The sequence below is a fragment of the Haematobia irritans genome, chromosome 1 (genome assembly GCF_050003625.1).
Source record: "Haematobia irritans isolate KBUSLIRL chromosome 1, ASM5000362v1, whole genome shotgun sequence".
Classification (NCBI taxonomy): Eukaryota; Metazoa; Arthropoda; class Insecta; order Diptera; family Muscidae; genus Haematobia; species Haematobia irritans.
The window spans coordinates 241790901-241814528 of NC_134397.1; the positions used below are offsets into that span (position 1 = coordinate 241790901).

General features: G+C 27.5%; 1 protein-coding gene across 12 annotated transcripts in view; it reads left to right on the plus strand.

The window, feature by feature from the left end:
- heph (polypyrimidine tract-binding protein 1 heph) overlaps positions 1 to 23628 on the plus strand; it is a 564267-nt gene that overhangs the window by 232810 nt on the left and 307829 nt on the right. For 3 of the 12 annotated variants that reach the window (XM_075309630.1, XM_075309558.1, XM_075309480.1), the window contains exons 2-3: positions 9209 to 9413; positions 15424 to 16094. The exons of 8 other annotated variants lie outside the window; for them this stretch is intronic. In XM_075309630.1, the coding sequence (XP_075165745.1) occupies positions 16092 to 16094 (3 nt within the window). In that variant the 5' untranslated portion in view covers positions 9209 to 9413; positions 15424 to 16091. The remainder of the gene's footprint in view (positions 1 to 9208; positions 9414 to 15423; positions 16095 to 23628) is intronic. One more of the 12 variants, XM_075309696.1, reaches the window with a different exon arrangement.

The window sequence follows — 23628 nt, forward strand, 5'->3', positions numbered from 1 at the left end:
ATAATAATGAGTCAATTTTCGATTTTTTTTGTCCCTAATTTCAACTATAATTAATTATGATAAATTATAAATTTTAATAAATTAAAACAGAAATGTTTAACAAAGAAATTTCGTCAATTTAAAAAACTAAGAAATTAAAAAATTTCAATTACTAAAAAAATTTATTTTACTTCAGTCCTTGTATTTAAGTTTTAATTAAGCCAGTATATTTTATTGTTTCTTTTTAGTATTAATATTCCATTATGGAAAAATATTTCCTAGAAAATATTTTAATTTTACAGGCACTTGATGAAAAGAATTTTATTTTATCCAAAAGCCACCAAGAACCTTTTTCATTGCTAAGTGACTTTTCTAGATTTTCGTGAATATAAACCCACATCCAAACAGGCTTTTCAATATATATTTCGTGGATTCTAGAAAAAAATTCTATTTTTCTTTATATTTAAAAAAAAAAAATACTTAATTATTTTTTCAATATTTCCTTTGAAGCCCTATGAAGTTTCAAATTATTTTGATTTTTTTTTTTTATTTTTAGTTTTAATTTCCTCAAAGAAACTAATAATTCCAAATATCTAGAACATTATATATAAATTCTTGGAAATGTTAGTCAATTGAAATTATTTTATGGATCTTTAAAAACAAAAATTACCAAAATACTTAATCTTTTTGGCACTTATCTTTTCCCTCCAATTTCTTTACTGTCATTCATCTTGCTTGTTGCTTATGCCTGGTAGCCTAAGTCTTCTTAACCACGTTGTAGTCTTTGAAACAGAATGAGAAGAAGAAGAAAAAACAAATAGCAACAAAAATGCAGACAAAACCATTTAACCAGGTCTTGTGTATTAACTGAAATAATTACTTACATTTGCTTTTTTGCTCTCTGGATCTAAAAAAAACAAAGTAAAACCAAAATCTCGCAGGTTGTTTCGAAAAACAAACGGCTACGCTTTGAATTCACTCGTCTGAAGACGGCGGTAAAGGTATAAAATGAAGGCTTAAAACAGAAACGCCAAAAAAAAAATTGACAACGTGCGAACCAATAATTCGAAAACAACGAAAAAATTACCAACACCCAGTTACCTAGTCATTCAGTCAAACCGTCAGCCAACCAAACATCCCAAGTAGTTAGAATTTCTGGTGTCTTTTTAGCAGTCTGACTGTCAGTTTAGCACGAGAGTTTGTGAGCGGATTCAAGTCAACAAAAGCAAAAGTTCGTTGATACCTTAGAATGAATTTTAGCGGCCCGCACGCTCTCTCTCTTTGACATTCTCTGTATATATGTTAGCCCCACCGCAAATGACGATGGTAATGAGAAAGACAGGAAAGCCAGAGGGCAGGGGGAAATACCTTGCGAATGACAGAAAGGAAGCAAACCAAAAAGAAATAAGAATCACACTTTTAAAGCCTAAAGCCTCCAAAAGGTGGTGGTGGTGGTGGCGGCAACGGCGACGGTGATGTTTGTATGAATTGTGGCCCGAAGAACCGGCATAAAAGTAATTATCCAACAAGAGAAAAAAACACAACAAAAACCCAAAGGGAGCATATAAATTTTAGGGATGTAATTTGAGAGCTAATGTTTAGTGTGGAAGAGCAATTAGAAAAAAAAAATTGGAAATATCATAGAATTGTGTCATGGATATTTACATATGTAAGTGGGATTTCAAACGAAAATATAAGGAATTTAATTATACAATTATTTTTCGAGCTTCATGGACAGATATAGATTAAGGAACATGGTTAATAGAGCCATTGAAAAGAAAACGCCAGATACCAATCTATACACGCCTGGACTGTACATGTTTCGGTTCGGGCGAATGAACCTTTCCACAGCCTTTAGTATAGATCTGGCTGGGAGAGATAACTCAATTTTGGGCCCTTTATGCTAACTCCTTATGGAGAAAACATTTGGGAAATTTCCTCTTACAAATTGAATCATCTTTTCTCCCACTGTACATCATCTTTTCATATAACTTACAAGTCCCTTAATCTTATTTTTATTTCGTTTTGTTACATAGTAATGCAACAACACGAAATTTATTTTTAGAAAGCTAATTTGTTAGAATTCACCTAAGTGGTGAACAGTCGAACAATGCTTATTGTTTCTACAGTCAACTACAACATATGACAATTAACAGAAACTGGTTTCCAGGAAACAACAACAATTCTAACGCGTACATTAGTCGTGTTTTTCCTAGTTTTACGACGGGCTCATCGTTGCTTATTATATTACATGTTAGCCTGATACCGAAACAGGCAATTGACGTCCAAATGCATTATATCTAATTATACAATTATTTTTCGAGCTTCATGGACAGATATAGATTAAGGAACATAAAAATAAGATTAAGGGACTTGTAAGTTATATGAAAAGATGATGTACAGTGGGAGAAAAGATGATTCAATTTGTAAGAGGAAATTTCCCAAATGTTTTCTCCATAAGGAGTTAGCATAAAGGGCCCAAAATTGAGTTATCTCTCCCAGCCAGATCTATACTAAAGGCTGTGGAAAGGTTCATTCGCCCGAACCGAAACATGTACAGTCCAGGCGTGTATAGATTGGTATCTGGCGTTTTCTTTTCAATGGCTCTATTAACCATGTTCCTTAATCTATATCTGTCCATGAAGCTCGAAAAATAATTGTATAATTAGATATAATGCATTTGGACGTCAATTGCCTGTTTCGGTATCAGGCTAACATGTAATATAATAAGGAATTTCATTGGGAAACTAGCAGAAGAGTTCAAAGGTTGCAGTATTTGAACTTGCAATTGATTTGTTTTGTAGTCTCGTCTTCGTGATCCAATCCAATTTGTATATGCAAATTCATTTGAATTGATAATCGATTGTAAGTTTGTTCCTCTAAAGGTCTAAGATATTGTTCTTCAATATATCTATGAGCTTTGCTTGTGTGCAATAGTTTTACATAAAAAAATGCCGAAAAAAATTTAGATATGTTTATGTATATATATAAACTAGAATTTGTTATTTAATTCGATGGGTGATTGATCTTCATAAAACATCTCTTAATTTTAGGAAAGGGGGTGGAAGACTTTTCTAAATTTCATCTAATTTTTTAAAATTGGAATTAAAAAGTTTAACGATTTTTTTCCTCTTAGATAACCCAAGTTTGTTTACGGAATTATTTGATAAAGTTTAGATAAGGCTCTACTGAGCGGTAGGTATATATTATATTGTTCATAACTTTCCATATGATATTGTAAGCAGTTAGAATTTCTTGATTTAAATATAATGTACATCATACATAAAACCAATATTAATGTTTTTATTTTAATTGATAATCAGAAGTAGATTTGTTCTTCCAGAGGTCTAAGATATTGTTCTTCAATACATCTATGAGCTTCGCTTGTGTGCACACGTTTTAAATAAAAATTGGCAAGAACTATTTAAAGAAGTTGTTTTCCTCTTAGAAAACCCATGATTGTTTAAGGAATTATTTGATAAACTTTAGATAAGGCTCTACTGAGCGGTAGATATATATTAAATTGTTTAGGATTTTGCATATGCTATTGTATGCAGTTAGAATTTCTTATATTCTTATACTCATACACGAGCTCTTAATTTCTCAAGGGGAGTACAAGACTTTTCCGTCTACTTTTTAAGATAGATTTCAAAATACGAACAATTTTGTTTCTATTTCAATTTTTATTTTGAGGAATTGTTGCATTACTACAGACACCGTCGTTAGCTTTTTACTCTACAGTTGGTGTAATATTTTTGTTCTTTTCAAAAAAATTCCCGATGAGTCTTTCACTGAAAAGACGAAATATTGAATAAATAAAAATTAATCATACAGACCTCGAGCTCGTTTTTATCAACAATTATCAATTGGAAAATCTATATACAGGTCAATATAATAAAAACATCCATAATATAAGAAATAACATTTTGACAAAATTTCCTATTGAAATAAACTTTTCACAAAATTTTCTATAGAAATAAATTTTTGACAATATGTTCTATAGATATAACATTTTTACAATATTTTCTATAGAAATAAAAATTTTACAATATTTTCTATAGATACAAAATTTTGACAATATTTTCTGTAGATACAAAATTTTGACAAAATTTTCTATAGAAATAAAATTTTGAAAAAATTTCCTGTAGCAATAAAATTGTGACAAAATTTTCTATAGAAATAAAATTGTGACAAAATTTTCTATAGAAATACAAATTTGACAATATTTTCTATAGATACAAAATTTTGACATAATTTTCTATAGAAATAAAATTTTGACAAAATTTTCTATAGAAATAAAAATTTGACAAAATAAAATTTTGACAAAATTTTCTATAGAAATAAAAATTTGACAAAATAAAATTTTGACAAAAAAAAAATAAATATTTTCTAAAGATACAAAATTTTGACACAATTTTCTATAGAAATAAATTTTGGCAAAATGTTCTATGGAAATAAAATCTTGACAAAATTTTTTTATACAAATAAAAATTTGACAATATTTTCTATAGATATAAAATTTTGACAATATTTTCTAGAGAAATAAAATTTTGACAAAATTTTCTATAGAAATAAAAATTTGACAAAATTTTCTATAGAAATAAAAATTTGACAAAATCTTCTATGGAAATAAAATTTTGACAAAATCTTCTATAGAAATAAAATTTTTACAAAATTTTCTATAGAAATAAATATTTGACAATATTTTCTATATATACAAAATTTTGACAAAATTTTCTATAGATACAAAATTTTGACAAAATTTTCTATAGAAATAAAATTTTGACAAAATTTCCTATAGCAATAAAATTGTGACAAAATTTTCTATAGAAATACAAATTTGACAATATTTTCTATAGATACAAAATTTTGACAAAATTTTCTATAGAAATAAAAATTTGACAAAATAAAATTTTTACAAAATTTTCTATAGAAATAAAATTTTGACAACATTTTCTATAGAAATAAATTTTTGACAAAATCTTCTATGGAAATAAAATTTTGACAACATTTTTTATGGAAATAAAAATTTGACAATATTTTCTATAGAAATAAAATTTTGACAAAATTTTCTAGAGAAATAAAATTTAGACAAAATTTTCTATAGAAATAAACTTTTGACAAAATTTTCTTAGAAATAAAATTTTGACAAAAATTTTTTTATAGAAATAAAATTTTCACAACATTTTCTATAGAAATAAAAATTTTACAATATTTTCTATAGAAATAAATATTTTCTACAAATACAAAATTTTGACACAATTTTCTATAGAAATGCATTTTTGACAAAATTTTCTATGGAAATAAAATCTTGACTAAATTTTTTATAGAAATAAAAATTTGACAATATTTTCTATAGATATAAAATTTTGACAAAATTTTCTAGAGAAATAAAATTTTGACAAAATTTTCTATAGAAATAAAAATTTGACAAAATTTTCTATAGAAATAAAAATTTGACAAAATCTTCTATGGAAATAAAATTTTGACAAAATTTTCTATAGAAATAAAATTTTGACAAAATCTTCTATGGAAATAAAATTTTGACAAAATTTTTTATGGAAATAAAAATTTGACAATATTTTCTATAGAAATAAAATTTGGACAAAATTTTCTATAGCAATAAAATTGTGACAAAATTTTCTATAGAATTAAAATTGTGACAAAATTTTCTATAGAAATACAAATTTGACAATATTTTCTATAGATACAAAATTTTGACATAATTTTCTATAGAAATAAAATTTAGACAAAATTTTCTATAGAAATAAAATTTAGACAAAATTTTGTATAGAAATAAAATTTTGACAAAATTTTCGTTAGAAATAAAATTATCACAAAATTTTATTTCTATAGAACTAAAATGTTGACAAAATTTTCTATAGAAATAAAATTTTGACAAAATTTTCTATAGAAATAAAATTTTGACAAAATTTCTATAGAAATAAAATTTTGACAAAATTTTTTATAGAAATAAAATTTTGAGAATATTTTCTCTAGAAATAAAATTTTGACAAAATTTTCTATAGAAATAAAATTTTGACAAAATTTTCTTTAGAAATACAATTTTTAGAAAATTTTGTATTGAAATAAAATTTCGACAAAATTTTCTATAGAAATAAAATTTTGACAAAATTTTCCCTAGAAATAAAATTTTGAGATTCTATATAATTAAAATTTCGACAAAATTTTCTATAGAAATAAAATGTAGATAAAATTTTGTAAGGTAATAAAATTTTTACAAAATTTGCTATAGAAATAAAATTTTGATAAAATTTTCTATAGAAATAAAATTTTGACAAAATTTTCTATAGAAATAAAATTTTGACAAAATTTTCTATAGAAATAAAACTTTGTAAAAGAATTTTTTTTTTTTTTAGAAAATCTAAAAGTATAGTCCAAATCGGTCTAGATTTAAATATACGTATACGTATATATATATACATTAGTTTTTAAATGTGTAGTTTATGTAATTTTAGCACCTTTTGGCTTTGAAAAGTAAATTTTTAATACATTTTTAATACTTTTTCGTCAACATCATTTATCATCCCTGTTGTACACTTAATAAAAATTAACTTATGCACTGAACAAAATTTTGATACCAGTAAAATTAGCTTTTGTTGTTTAAGGACAATGAAATCTTACTTGTACAGCAACTATTGCCTTGTAGTCTCGTATAAAATAGGGATATTCTCGTAAATCGTACGACCAATCGAAAGAAAATCAATCACCTCAAATTGCACTCTTTTTGTTTTTTTTTCTATTTTTGGAATTTCATTTCGTTTGTATGATATTACATTAATTTTGAAATATAATTATTTATAAATATTTGGACGAGATAAATTTGGATTTCGGAAAAAAATTATTTCTGAAAGGATATAAAAATTAATTCTTTGATATCAATATTTCGGAATAATTGGCATTATCACCATTTCACCAATATGGTATCACAATGGACTGAATAGTCTAAGTGAGGCTGATACATCGGGCTGCCACCTAACCTAACCTATCACCATTTCTAAGAATACCAGCGATCATTCCTTGTGTGCATAATCATAAATTCATAAAGTTTTTCATAGTATCGATTTGGTTTTTTGCAATCAATTTGTGTTTTTTCTACTTAGAAAAGTTCATTTTGTTTGCATGAAAACACATTAATTTTCCGCGTTAAATTTTTGATATAGAACAAATATTTTTCTAAAGGGTTACATAAATTGATTCTCGCATACCAGTGCTTCGAACTGATTGGCATTATATCCATTTCTTAGACTACCAGAGATTATTCCTTGTGTGCACAGTCATTAATTCAGAAAATTCTTAAAGATTTTCGTAGCACCGATTTGATTTTTGTACATGATATGTATGTGAAATTTAAAAATTTGCTTTAGTATATTTTTTCTTCGAAAAAATATAGAATTCAATATGAAAATATCCAACATATAAATATGGAAATATCCTATTTGTAACTGAATTCTCTGTTTTTAAATTTTTTACTCTAATATCGACTTGAATTGAATTTCAATTAAAAAAAAAAAACAAACAAACAATTGGATTTTAGTTGCTACTATTTGTATTTAGTTAAGATGATGTGTGTTTTTCCAAACCTCCATATCTTTACCATGTGTGCAAGGTTTATCAATAGAAATTTATAAAATGATTTCAATATGTTAGCAATGGTTTTCTGGGTTTTCGTTGGTTGATATGATCGTACAGTAATGATATAAAAATAGAAAATCGTTATATTGTTTTGCAAACAAATTTCACTTGGGCTTGAAATATACTTGGAATAACTTCCATTTTTTATGAACTGCCCTTTCCTAGAATATTTCTAATTTCTGGGATTAAAAACAACATTAAGTCAAATGACATCCCTATAAAAAATACCACTTGAATACCCCAAATAGAATCAGAGGCCAAAGCCAGAAAACACGTTTAGGTTTGAAGAACAACCGAATGAAGAATAACAAGAAGAAGACGACGGCGACAACAATGAAGGGAAAAAACAAAAAAAAAAAGTATTTAAGCCAACAATAACAACGACAAAAACCACACACCTTTTGCTGAATTTGGTTTTGTTGTACTTTTGGAATGCCTTAGTACCGCACGATTAATGAAAAATACCTGACCACCACGAAAGGCCTATAAGACAAGAAGGGAGCGAACAAGCAACAGCTAACACCAGCGGCAATAAGGCAACAAGCAAATACCAAGAAATTCACTATAAAAGGAGAGGAAGAATGAGTTAACAGGGAGAGACCTAGAGAGCAAAAAAAAGTAAAAGAAATAAGCAAAAGGCCGTTTATTTTCAAGAAAAGTCAAGAAAGACAAGTCATGAGAAGAGAAGTAGTAGTAGTAGTAGTAGCAAAAAACCCCAAAGTCATCATCATCATCAGCGGTCGGCCCAGACGGCTTGATGGTCTTCTTCTGTTGTTGGTTAAATAGTAAGCAAGCAAACATCATGATTATGGCCTACCAAGCAAACCATCATTGACCATTGTTTAAAGGCGAAAATAGTTTCAATCTTATGAGTTCACAACTAAAACAACTATACAACAACCACCGGCAGCAAACGACCAAGCAACAGTCTCTGATCTACAGGCCTATTTATAGGCCTTCTTCTTTATTTTGTCGATTTGCTTTTTTGTAAGGTTCAGATGATGTCTAGTTCGGGCTGTAATTATTTTTGAAGAAAACGCACATATACACCCTTAGTGGCAAAGTCTTCATACACACAATCATATCACAGAGTTTTTAGAGAGGCCTAAATGAAATCTGTTTTTGTGTTTTGCCCTTCTTAACCAAATTCTTCAAAGTCATTAACAATAACAAAAAAAAAAAAAAAAGAACCCAAATATAAAATAAGAAACAATTTTTTTTACAAATAATAATCATGACCAAAAACAATAAACGACAACAACAATCCCTTGGATTTTTGAATTCCTTATAAACAAAGTGTCCATAAACATAAAAAAAACCGAGTTGTTTTTTTCTCATTGTTCCTCGTCATATAAAGTAACAAGTGATTTTTATTTATAACAAAACCAAAAAAAAGAGAAAATCTAAAAAATACCTGAAAATAGTGTTACAAACGAAAACGAAAAGAATAGAACCAATGCTCAGACAAGAAATCATTAACGCAAAATTATAACTACATCAACAACCATTGGAAACCTGTGCAATTAAAACGTTTTTTTTGTTGTTAATTTTTAATTATTTTATTTTTTTTTAGAAAAGAATTAAATCTGCCTACATCTTTAGAACAAAAGAAAAAAAAAACAACAAAATACTTAACAATCTTGTGAAATCTTTAAGAAGAAATCTCTAAACCATAAACAGAGAACAAAAATTAAGTTTCCATCGAATTCAATCCAAATCGATTTCTACGACTACAAAAAAAAAAATCTTTACAACAAAACTTCATCTATATTTAATTGGTAAATTATTTTAAATTATTTAAATAATTAAACACTTTTAAATTTACTTTTGTAATTTATGTATTTTTAGTATCTATTTTTTTAGTATTTTTTTGGTTTTATGTTTTTTGCCTGGGATATTTTTTAAGTAATCATTTTTCTTCTCTCTTAAATCGAATTATTAAAAATTATAATTTAATTAAAATGTTCTTTTATTTATTTACTATGCTCAAATGTCAGGTTGTCTCTTGGGGTATATGCTTTGCAAAATATGCCATAAAAATTAAAGAAGATTTATAAACTCCTTCAAATCAAATTACGACGAAAAGCAAATTTTTGGTAATTTCAGGTTTTAATCAGTAATCTTAGCATTAAATTTTCTCGCCAGAAAATCTATTATAACACAATGCCTCATGTTCCGAAATTCGGAATTGCAAATCCCATTATAATAATTTCGTAACCCTGAAACTTATAATATTAAATCATAATAATAAGCTCTCTTTAATAAGAAGTTCAAATTAAAATTGTATTAGGCTCCTAGAATATCTGTATTTTTTTTTATTCGTTACAAGAAAAATAAATTCTTGCAATTTGCCAATCCGAATATCGGAACATGGGAAATTTTAAAATGTGTTATGCTATCCTCCACTACATATGAAGTTTTCTAAAGGTTTTGAAGTAAAACTTTGTTCCTCTTTAAAAAATGTTGGCATTTTAAAGGCCAACTAAAATACAAACAGATATCCATTATATGCTGGGACCTTTGAAATATTATTTACATAATTATTCATATCTATTCATTATTTAACTAAGAATAATTTTGCTAGAAGTAATCACAAAATATCTAACATAATTTGTATATAATGTTAAAGCCAAAACAAATTTGTAGTTTTCACTAAAATTTCAGTTTTAGTGAAAACTTGACATTTTCCGTTAAGTTTTAACTTTGACACCCCAAATTTTCTTTAAACGAATTGATTGAGAAATAAAGTTAAATGTCTTTTGACCATGTAAACTCTCTTTTGAAGATGGTATATACATTCTTCATGTGTGCAGAGTTCACCAAGAAAATTTTCCAATTTTTTATAAAAATTATTTTGAACGTCTACTTGCTCAATTGAACAAATGAATTGTAATCAAACAAACAAAATTTACTTAAGTGCCTATTTTCTTATAATTGATCAATGTGTGTCTGTTAGCATTCCGCGAATTGTTCGTCTTAAAAAAAATACTTTCAAGATATTTGTAATTGCAGCATTTTCACACCCTAGGGGAAATTGGTGCAACTTGCCACTGACGGACCTATCACAGAACTGATACATGTGCTCCAGTTAGTTGCAATTTTTAAATAGTCGTAATTAATTTATTTTCGTACTCGCTTGCTATTCAAATCTTAAATCCATTAAGATTTTAATAACAAACATTTTCACATTTAGTGTAATAAAATTATCAGAATATCCTCTTGTTCGATATATTTCAAAAGTTTTTTTTTTTTTCATTTCTGGTTTGCGATTGGGATACCCAAATTGAAACATGACTTCTAAGAGGTTGTCCGAGACTGGTTCCGGAGGGCCTGTCTAAGGGGTGCTCCTGCTAAATAGTCCCAGGACGTGTCCTTTGTCATAAACCCCGTCAATGACAAACCCATGTTAAAGTGACCGGTCCCTTTCATACGTTCTGACCAGAGCTGGGACTGGTCCATACACACCACGGACTCGTCCTGTACCGGTTCTGTGGTTGGTCCATATTCCGTAGGGCAAAACTAATTAATGTTTATATTAAATTAATGTAATACATGTTCATTCTTATATTTTTCAAATATGCAAATATCGTTATATTTATCAAATATGCAAATATCGTTATTTAATAAACCACGAACATAATAGGATCGATATTTCAACAAAACCTCTAAAAAGTTTGATTGCTGTTACAAGTTTGTTATTTTAAAACCTTCAAATTGTGAATTTATTTCAATTTGGAACTTAAAGATTATCTTTTTCGCCATGAAGTTGTCTTATTTGTGGTTTTTGAAAAATTTACAAGTGTTGAGAACCATCTTAAACTATCAACTGATCAATTTCAAACTCAATAAAATTGATTAGTATATAAACCTTATTTCTCTCTACTACTATTAGCGTATACATGAAGAATATATAAACATTTTACATGTGTGCAAAGTTTATACCAACAAATCACTTGTAATAGTGACTTCAATTGAAAAATCGAAATTCTTTTAATATCAATTCGTTTTTTTTAATTCAAACTAATTGATTATTATAATGTATAGCTGAGTTCATATTGTCTTGAGTATATTCTTAAAGAGTGTTACTTCCATTTTCATGTGTGCATAGTTGAAATTGTGCAAGTCTATCTGAAAGCCATATAACAAATAACAACTATTTTGATAAACCACTTAAGACGACAACTCGATGAGTTATCTATCTATTCGCAATCAGCACATTCATAAAGATCACTCACAATTTGTGTACAGATTTCTTGTTGATTAAAATTTCTGAAAATAGAAATTTCGTTCGAAAAAAATTCCTTGTAGAGATTGAATATTTTATATTAGTTCTGATAGTTAGATTTAATTGATTATTGGAAAATACAAACATTCCCATATTGTCTTCAGCTTATACTTAGACAGTATCGTCAATACTTACATGTGTGCAGATTTTAATTAGAGAAAATTAATAGCATAGTGATAGCATAGAAAACTCTTAGAAAATCAATCGTAGGGAGCCACCGTGGTGCAATGGTTAGCATGCCCGCCTTGCATACACAAGGTCGTGGGTTCGATTCCTGCTTCGACCGAACACCAAAAAGTTTTTCAGCGGTGGATTATCCTACCTCAGTAATGCTGGTGACATTTCTGAGGGTTTCAAAGCTTCTCTAAGTGGTTTCACTGCAATGTGGAACGCCGTTCGGACACGGCTATAAAAAGGAGGTCCCTTGTCATTGAGCTTAACATGGAATCGGGCAGCACTCAGTGATAAGAGAGAAGTTCACCAATGTGGTATCACAATGGACTGAATAGTCTAAGTGAGCCTGATACATCGGGCAGCCACATAACCTAACCTAACCTAATCGTAGCATTTTATATTTGCCCTAATAGTTGCATTGAATTTTTTTTTTATCAAAACATATTGACACCCATTCCTAGATGTTTTCTTCATAAGTAGTTAGCATAAAGGTTCCAAAATTGAGTTAGCTATCCCAGCCAGATCTATACTAAAGGCTGTGGAAAGGTTCATTCGCCCGAGTGTATAGATTTGCATCTGGCGTTTTCTTTTCAATGACTATTAATCAGTTTCCTTAATCTAATTTGTCCATAAAAGCTTGAATAATAATTGTAATATTAGAATATCATGCCTTTGGATGTTAATTTCCTGTTTCAGTATCAGGCTAACATGAAAAAAAATAATGACACCCATAAACTTTAATCATCCTATGATTAGAGAATATTGTAACGAATTTCATTTTTACCTTATAATTTTCTAATGACTTTTCTTAGCTACAACTAATTGATTATAATAAAATGTATGTGTCTACGTATTGTCTGTGGCATATTCTTAAATACCCTTCTGACGGATTTCATGTGTGCAAATAAAAATAATTTTGTGTGCAAATAAAAAAAAATTCACGAAAATTTTCCAATTAAAATTTTAATTGAGTTTTAAAAAATATTCAATTAATTTAATTGATTCAACAAATTTTTTAATTAAAACAAAAATCAATCACAAAAATAATAGCATCAATTAATTTTTTAATTGGATCAAGTAACGTTTTAATTGACCTTGAATTAATTTTTTAATTGATACTATCATTTCTGTGATTGAAGACATTTCAATTAAAAATTAATTGGATCAATTAATTTCGTGATTGAAACAGAAAAAAAATTGTTGTGTGTATGATTAGAGAATATTGTTACGAATTTCATTTTTTTCTATTAACTTTTCTTAGCTACAACCAATTGATTATAATAAAATGTATGTGTCTACGTATTGTCAATAGCATATCCTTAAATACCCATACAACGGATTTCATGTGTGCAAACAAAAATAATTCTAAATTTTCCAAAAAAAGGTGATATTAGAAGAAATTTCTTTGATTACCTTTATAAAATATCTATATTAGTTTATTGGAAGAAGTTGTGACTTATGTATTTTCAATTTTAAATTTTCTTTGTTTTCTTAATTTTTTAATTTTGTTTGCTTTTTTATTTTCTATACAAATAATATTTGCCAAGACACCAACTTCAATATAATTTGTTTTATCAATTTTACCTATTATAGAGCAACTGTTCATCGTAAAGCAAACTTAACTTCAATCTTCATCTTGTGGTATTAACTTCTGATCCACGATAAATCCTTGTGATCCATTCCAATTCCTTGAAAAAAATATTTCCTATATTTCCCAAAAGATATATAGAAATCTCTACACTAAACGATATTAAACGAAAACATATATAGAAAATCCAAATAAAAATTATTAACAAATTGTTGCTTGGCCAAAAAATTTCAAATAAATTATTAAAGAAGAATTGTGAATTATTGGCAAGGCAAAAGAGTTTAATTTTTGATAGAGAAGTAACGAGTGCAATATATTGATATCCCCAAGTAAATGTCATACTAAGGTTGTTGTTATCAAAACCAAAAAAATACAAAATACAATTTTAAACTAATAGAAAAATAGAAACATATAGCCTATATCCAAAAAGGACATATATATATATATATATATATATATATATATATATATATATATATATATATATATTGTAAAAACAAAACAAACTAAGGCAATTATTCCAAGGTTGTTTAAAGCGTTAAAAAAAAAGAGATCTACATATACAAGAAACGCTTTACCTTTTAAATTTTCCAAAGCCAAAATCTTTACATGTAGAAAAATATCCCAGGCTGAATGTTTTATTTTTAGCAATCTGAAGAATCAAAAATTATCAAAAAAAAAACCCAAGTCAATTGATGTAAAATTTAGACAAAAAAGAAAATCTCTATACATACATTTGTAGTATACAACATTTTAAAAACTATATATGAAAATAACAATTTTAGTCTTATAGTTAGTAAACACTTTTGTGGAATATTTTCATCGGTTCTTAATACCCTAAGCCATACAATCACGTATATAGTGCAATAAAACTAGTAGTTATTATATAGCAAAATTAGCAAAATACAAGTTATTGTTAGAGTTAATTCAGAACAGAAAAAAAAACGAACAAGGATAGTCAAATAGGGTTCTGGTATTTTTCTTGGCCCATAATAAACTGACTCAAGAGTAACGCGTTTTGACAATCATTACAAAATTAGCGTGAATATATATACATATATATATACAATACATATATATTATTATTATAATATAATTATTAAAAAACAAATGTAATTTCTACATTTTCTGCAATCACTTCAACAATCATTTGTGTGATTTTCTATAAGCAAACCAAAAAATATTAATTAACATAATATATACCTAGAAAACCTCTTCTACTAATAAGTATAACCCTCCCCCTCTACTCTGGACAATCTAAATTTCTACATTTGTGAAAACTTAAACCTAAAACTCGTGATTACTTATTTTCTAAAATCATATATTGTCTACACTCTTATAGATCTTTTATAAATCTTAGAAAAAAAAAATCAAAAAAAAAAAAATATTCGTATATATAAATATTTTAATCTAATCTCTTTTTAAAAGAAAAAAACTACAACTTAATCATATAAAATTATCATATTAGCTGTAGATCGAAAAAAGAATTAATAATAGAAAATACTGTGTATTAATATAACTGATATTCCTTTTTGAATCTCTAAATGTGGTAGGCCCTTTCCTACTTCAACAAAAGGCCAAGAAAACCTTTATATTGCACAATTTACTCTTTAGACAATCTCCCTTTTCCAAAAACAAAAGAGACCCCAAAAAAATATATAATAGAAAACTTAAAATCTCATACCCAAATATAATCTAAATAATCTAAAGTGTTTCAATACATTTACCTTTTTTATTGTAGAATTTGTCTTAAAGTTATCCAACCACCCTGAAAAGAAGGAGAAATATATAAAATCAAAAAATAAACTCTATTGAATAATCAAAATATCTAATCAAAGAGCAAAGCAACTATTTGTCAAACAACATCAATAACAAGTTCCATACAAAGAACACTATTTCCAAATTAGTAAATCTCATTGTCATAAATAAAATACGGCAAAACTATACAAATAGACATTTCCTTTTAAACACTAAAATCCTTTGCCATCCTGACCTGGTCTTTTCCCAGTCTTATAAAAATACCACCAACAAACAACGTATTGCATCAACGTAGTCATCATATCAGTAAATCTACAAAAAAAAGAAAGACAACACGTTATAGTAATCATAATTTAAAAAAAAAAAACTAAAAAACTAACAAAGTTTGAAACTTAACAAAAACTTGAGATTTATAAACAGACAAAAAAATAAAAGATATATCAAAACATTTAAGCAAATTATTATCAGTGATCGCTAAGTTAACCAAAAAACAATCATAACGAAAAACTCAAAACTAAAATAAAATCAATCTTCACAACAATCTCTTCAATTGTTTAGAAGCTGAAAATCCTGTCACAATATAAGAATTTGCTAAACAGCATCAACATCTACAACTTTCTGTACAACAACTTCGCCTGCAAAACGATTATAATGGTAAGAGTTTCATAGCCATTAATTTATTCTTCATTATAATCATTATAGATAGCTAGGATTTATAGGGCTTTAGAATTTAATTTGAAAACATATGCCAAAGAGTTAACTATAGAATTGGATGTTATTGGGACATTTCGTTAATAGTGACAATAAATTTTAAAGGAATATAGGAAATATATGGAAAGATAAACCCACTAAATGATAAAAATAAACTTATAAACTGTTAATAATCATGAATAAATCGTTTTACTATAAAATGTAGTTCTACACTTTTTTAATTTTAATAATTATGATCGTTTTTTTAATATATGAATTGATTGTAGCTAGGAAATATCTTTGGTTATTTAGCATTGGACAGGACTCTCCAATGACTTTGAATTAGTTTATGTGTGCACCAATATTGTGTAATTCAAAGCTATTTAGATTTATATTGTTAATAATTTTTATTTTAATATTTTCATATTAATTGATTATGACTTAAGAACAGTGTCGTTTAGTTAGCTTAAGACAGGTCATTTCAGTTATCCATAAATTGTTAATGTGTGCAATTAATTTTTATTTCATATTAATTGATTATCACTTAAGAACAGTAAGGTTTATTTAGCCGAAGATAGGTCTTTTCTATAATGTATAAATAGTTAATGTGTGCAATGAAATATTGTTTATTTTTTTTATTTCATATTAGCTAATTATCAATATAATATTATTATCAATAATAATATTAAATTATATATATTAAAAATTCTTCATATATGAATTGATTGTAGCTAGGAAATATCTTTGTTTATTTAGCATTGGACAGGTCTCTCCAATGACTTTGAATTAGTTTATGTGTGCACCAGAGAACGGCTGCGATCTACCGCAACCGACCAGTGTATTTAGTAAACACCAACATTTGCAATCTTAAAACACCAATTGGTAAAAAAAAATTCAACCACCAATATCCAATGCAACCGACGACTGTCGGTGTTTGTTAGTATGAGTGTTGGTCTCTCGAAAACACCATAGTAAAGCAATCACACAAATTGGTTACCCCTATCTCAGCAGTTTGGTATTCTCTTATTTGGTACTCTCTCAATTCTCTTGAGCTAATGTCAACTGCTAGTAATTGTTGTTATTGAGTGCAATCACACTTAAGTGCCACACTCGTGTTTTGTTTACCGAGCGTTGTTACGATGTCGATGGGTCTAAGATTGCAAGATACTGCATACGAACATTGTTATATACTAATGGTGTTTTTATTGTCGCATTTCTTGCAATGTAAAAGATCGCATGGTAATTAGTGTCTTACTCACTGCCACCGGCATTTTGTGGGTAAGATTGCAATACGAAAACAAGCCACTGATTGCAGTTCTCTGGTGCGCACCAATATTGTGTAATTCAAAGCTATTTAGTTTTATATTGTTAATAACTTTTATTTTAATATTTTCTATTTCATATTAATTGATAATGACCTAAGAACAGTGACGTTTAGTTAGCTTAAGATAGGTCATTTCAGTTATCCATAAATTGTTAATGTGTGCAATGAATTTGTATTTAATATTAATTGATTAGTTTATGTTCATATAGTTCAAAGCTATTTAGATTTATATTGTTAATAATTTTTATTTTAATATTTTCTATTTCATATTAATTGATTATGACTTAAGAACAGTGACGTTTAGTTAGCTTAAGACAGGTCATTTCAGTTATCCATAAATTGTTAATGTGTGCAATGAATTTTTATTTCATATTAATTGATTATCACTTAAGAACAGTAAGGTTTATTTAGCCGAAGATAGGTCTTTTCTATAATGTATAAATAGTTAATGTGTGCAATGAAATATTGTTTCTTTTTTTATTTCATATTAACTGATTATCACTTAACAACGGTGACGTTTAGTTAGTATACGATAGGTCTTTTCAATTATGTTTAAATAGTAAATGTGTGCAATGAAATATTGTCTATTACGAGGGCGGTTCGGAAACTTCTTAGCCTATGAGAATAGTTAGTTTTTCAAAAATATTTTTATTTTTCAATATAATCTCTTGAGACTTTAATACACTTAGTCCAACGCTTTTCTAGCAATTCTATGCCTTGATTAAAATAGTTTTCCTCAAGGTCTTCAAAATAGTGGTTTACAAATGTAATTGCATCTTCATTTGTGGTAAAACGCTTGTCAGCAAGGATTTTTGTTTTAGATTTGGGAACAAGTAAAAGTCACTGGGAGCTAAATCAAGAGAATAAGGTGGGTGGTCAAGCAACTCGTATTTTAATTTATTTATTTATTTATTTCGTCTAGGGAAAATATTCCTTACAGACTAATGCTTAATAATAAATTGTGTTTAACAAGTTCTTAAATTGATTAATATTCAAAGAAAAGTCTACGCCGTATAGCAAACTTATTCTATTACATTCTGTAAGAAATCTAGTGATGGGCTCATTCATAGCGTAGCTAGTTGTATGACAAGGAACATGAAAAACTTCAAAATTTCTTAATCTTCGGGATGGTACATGAAATCCTATTTTACTAAGAATATAAGGACAATCTAAAGTGCCACATATAACTTTATAGAATGCATTGCAGAAGTCTTCGATCTTTTAATGTAGGCAAATGTATCAATTTACATCGATGCTCATAGAGTGGAATTGGCTCAGTAAAATTGAGTGAACTTAAGCAAAACTCCACAAATTTTTTTCTGAAGACGTTCAATACGATTGATATGCGTACTACACGACGGGCTCCAAACAATTTGTGCATATTCTAACTTTGTCCTTACAAGCGCAGTGTACAAAGTCTTGCGAACATAAGGATCTTGAAACTCTGTACTATGATCAAAGCTAAAAGGGCATAGGCTTTTGGCATTATGTAATCAATATGAGCATTAAATGATAATTTAGAATCGAACAAAAATGCCGAGATCTAAAATCTCACTAACTTGCCTAACACGATTATCGGTAACATAATACTCAGATATCATTGGGGAGTGACGACGACTAAAACATACATAAAAACATTTTCTCACATTTAGTGACAAGTGATTAATCTCACACCAATTCACAATCGAATTTAAATCACATTGAAGATGAATAGCATCTAATAAACTATTGACGCACTTGAATAATTTTAAATCATCTGCATATAACAAAGTGTTGGAAAAAGAAATGCTCTTAGGCAAATCATTTATGAACAAATTAAATAATAGTGGACCCAGAACACTACCCTGTGGAACCCCTGATTTCGCAAAATAATTATAAGAGTTTACGCCATCAATAGACACCAAGTACACTCTATTGAATTCGTTGATTTTAGCCATTGTTAAAAAACTCTTGTGCGCTGGTGCGTTGTCTCGATGAAAAATTATTTTTTTGTGTTGTAAGCCGGAACGTTTTTCTCGAATTTGTACATTTAATTGATCCAAAAGGTTGCAATAGTACTCTGAATTTATTGTTTTACCCTTTTGCATATAGTCGATCAATAAAATACCTTTGAAGTCCCAAAAAACCGTTGCCATAATTGAGTTGTTGAATTGTTTTTGCCTTCTTTGGGACACTTCCTCCAGCTTCAGTCCATTGTTTGGATTGTTCGTTTGTCTCTGGAGTATAGTAGTGGATCCATGTCTCATCAACAGTTATGAATCGACGCTTAAAATCCATTTTATTTCGCTTAAAACGATCCAAACAAGTTTGAGAAATGTTCATTCTTATGCGTTTTTGATCGCTTGTTAACAAATGCGGCACCCATCTTGCAGAAAGCTTTTTCATCTGTAGTTCTTCATGCAAAATTAAATGGACTCGATCATTTGAGATGCCCATGATATTAGCAATTTCACGCAGTTTTATTCGTCGATTATTTAATACCATATCATGCACTTTGGCTACAATTTCTGTTGTTGTTACTGTTTTTGGACGTCCACTACGTGGTTCATCTTCAATACTTGTACGACCACGTTTAAATTCAGCAACCCAATTTTTTACTGTTGCATATGAAAGAGCACTTTCACCTAACACATTCACCATATCATTATGAATTTCTTGTTCCGCTAAACATTTTTTATGTAAATATTTAATGACAGCACGCATTTCTAATTTTTCCATTGTAAAAAAATTGCGGATGCGTATTTTTTGAGCACCTGTTTATATATGCAGGAATTGTCAGATCGAAACAAAATTTAACCCTTATACTACGTTGGGGTCATTTGATGACCCATGTCGTATGTTTCATCACCGCATTTCTTACTGATCGAATATAATTAAAAATTTCTATCACTCAGTCCATGAATTGATGACATATGCTGAATTCATGCTGAGTAGTAAGAACTTTTAATTATAATCCAACAGTAAAAAATTCGGTGATGAAAAATACGATCTAATACCCAACGTAGTATAAGGTTTAACATGTGTTCATGACAGAGATGGAAGTTTCCAAAACATTTAACTTTTTTCTGTTTATACCGCGCTTTTTGTGCTAGGCTAAGAAGTTTCCGAACTGCCCTCGTATATGAACAATATTATTATAGGCAATGATCTCTACATTCTATATCAGACTGGCCTAATTGGGCTAATAGGTTTAGTGTTCATTCTTCAATAACCTCAATATGGAATTGTTCAATTTATTGATTGCGGAGATAAATCATATCCGGACCCTATATGTGGAGGAAGAATAAATAAAATATGTTAGCCAAGCATTTTTAAAAAATATTTTAAATCGTTATGAAATCGGAAATCTGAACGACCGTATTGATTATTGGCTCTAACATAGTTGACATCTAACACATTTTTTTTGAAAGTAATTTCTTTTGTAAACATTTTAATATTCAAAACTAATTGTTTTTCTGTAATTTTGTGAACAATATAAAAATTAATATATAACATATGGGATATGGGAAGTGAATGTGGGAAGCGATTTAGTCATCATTTTTATCTTGCGAAGATAACATTTGAAGTGGACCACTATGTCAACTTATTTGTCTAATTAATAATTTAACACTTCCCTTCGAATTTTATGCTTTCAGTTGATATGTTAATAGGGCCCCACAGGAAGCCAGTTCTTTTCAGTAACTTAATCTTCCAATAAGCTCGAATAAATATTGTAACGATGTGGAGTAACTTTATTTTTTGAAAACGGGTTTCTAACATTATATGATCATTGCATTCATATGATCAAGTAGAAAGTTACTCTTGACCTTTAGAGATTTTTATTTAAGCCCTTAGTACAATATTATCATTATGAGAAATACAGTAAAAAATAGCAAAACGAAAAATTTTGATGTACGAGTATGTTAGTAATGTGCATAATAAACAGATTTGAATACATGCTTTCGCAATATATGTGTCCTTAATAGGAAAAATTTTTAAATTTTTCCTATTAAAGTTATTTTTTTTATAATAAAGAACTTGTTTCTCAATATTTATTATTTTTTATATACAAATTCACTTATTCTCGAAATGTTCCAATAAATGACATCCAACTTACGAAACGTTTGATATTCTAAATTATGCAACAAAATTAAATTGTATTCAGGTAAAATCTTCTAATAGATTATGGACAAAATATTTTTATTGGTTAGGTTATTTCTTTCAATTATTTATTTTTGAAGATTTTTTGTTAGATATAACAAACAAAGCAAAACTTAATTTAAAACTCGAAAAAATACCTAAAATATCTTTATAAATTTATTTTCCTTGAAAATTCTATAACGTTTTATTATTGCCCCCTCTATCGCTTTACTGTTCTACATTTCAAAAGAAAAATAAAAACTTTGTTGTATGTCCTTGCAATCTAGCAAAATTGTTGATTACGTTGTCAATTCTTGTTCTCACTTTGAGTGAACAAATGTAGGCGTATTTCCTTGTAATTTTTCTTGTACTATCTACTTTCACTTATGACTTCAATTAAAAACACTTATCTTCACAGTAATTACTCTATATTTTGGCTGTATACCATCTATCTTTCTCTCTCTCTCCCACTTTCAACTTTATATTCTAACCTGTTTTGACCTTATATTTTTAATAGCTCTGCTATTTTTCTCTACTTCCTACCCACTCTACTATATTTCGAATCTATAAAGTTTTACTTGTTGAAAAAGCAATAATATAAATAATAATAAATTATCTTCTCTCCATATATATATCAAAAAAAAAAACGTTTGTTTTTGTAATTAATTAATATCTACTCTTTCTGCCACTATTTAAAGTTTTGCCATCACCAGCACTTTAGGTTAAAAAGTTTTGTTTAAATATACACAAGCGAAAAGGAGTTGTTTATTAAAAACACACACTTCAAATTAAAAAAAAATAATTCTTTAAATCACTTATTTTTTATTTATTATGTTTTTGGTTTAGTTATCACATTTCATATTAAAAATTTTGTTAGATTCTTCCATCAATACTGAATTACCTGTTTGTTCTTTAAGTAAATTTCTATGGAGTTGTTTTAAATTTTCAAATATAATATGAATTCGTGTAAAAACAAAATCAAAACTTAAATATCGGAGGCTCTATATGAGGGTTGCTTTTTATATTTCGGGATTAGAGAAAGAAAGCAAATATTAATCATCGAAAATCGGTTTATTGTTCAAAATATTCCCCATATACATGCACGAATCTGAATCAATTGTCGAAGCATTTTTGCCACTCTGATTGAAGTATATCCATAACATGCATTCTGAACGCATTACCGCTTCTTCAGGTGTCGAAAAAGTTTACCTTTTTTGAGCGTTTCACAAATTACGTGGGATCCAACCACGGTTGCCACTGGAGCCAACAATAACCTACCAAAATTGGGGGACAATTTTACCACAAAACAAAAAGTATTATTTTGCCAAAATTTTATTTCTATAAATTTTGTTTTCAAAATGTTGTCAACATTTTATTTCTATAGAAAATTTTGTCAAATATTTCTTTCTATAGAAAATTTTGTCAGAATTTTGTTTCTTTAGAAAATTTTGTCAAAATTTTATTTCTGTAGAAAATTGTGTCAGAATTTTTTTTCTATAGAAAATTTTGTCAGAATTTTATTTCCATAGAAAATTTTCTAAAAATTTTATTTTTATAGAAAATTTTGTCAAAAATTTATTTCTATATAAAAATTTGTCAAAATTTTATTTCTATAGAAAATTTTGTCAAAATTTTACTTCTATACAACATTTTATCAAACTTTTATTTTTCTAGAAAATTTTGTCAAAATTTCTTTCAAAATTTTACTTCTTTAGAAAATTTTGACAAAATTTTATTTCCATAGAAAATTTTGTCAAAATTTTATTTCTATAGAAAATTTTGTCAAAAATTTATTTCTATATAAAAATTTGTCAAAAATTTTATTTCTATTGAAAATTTTGTCAAAATTTTATTTTTATAGAAAATTTTATCAAAATTTTATTTTTATAGAAAATTTTGTCAAAAATTTATTTCTATAAAAAATGTCAGAATTTTTTTTCTTTAGAAAATTTTGTCAAAATTGTATTTCTATAGAAAATTTTGTCAAAATTGTATTTCTATAGAAAGTTTTGTCAAAATTTTATTTCTATAAAAAATGTTGTCAAAATATTATTT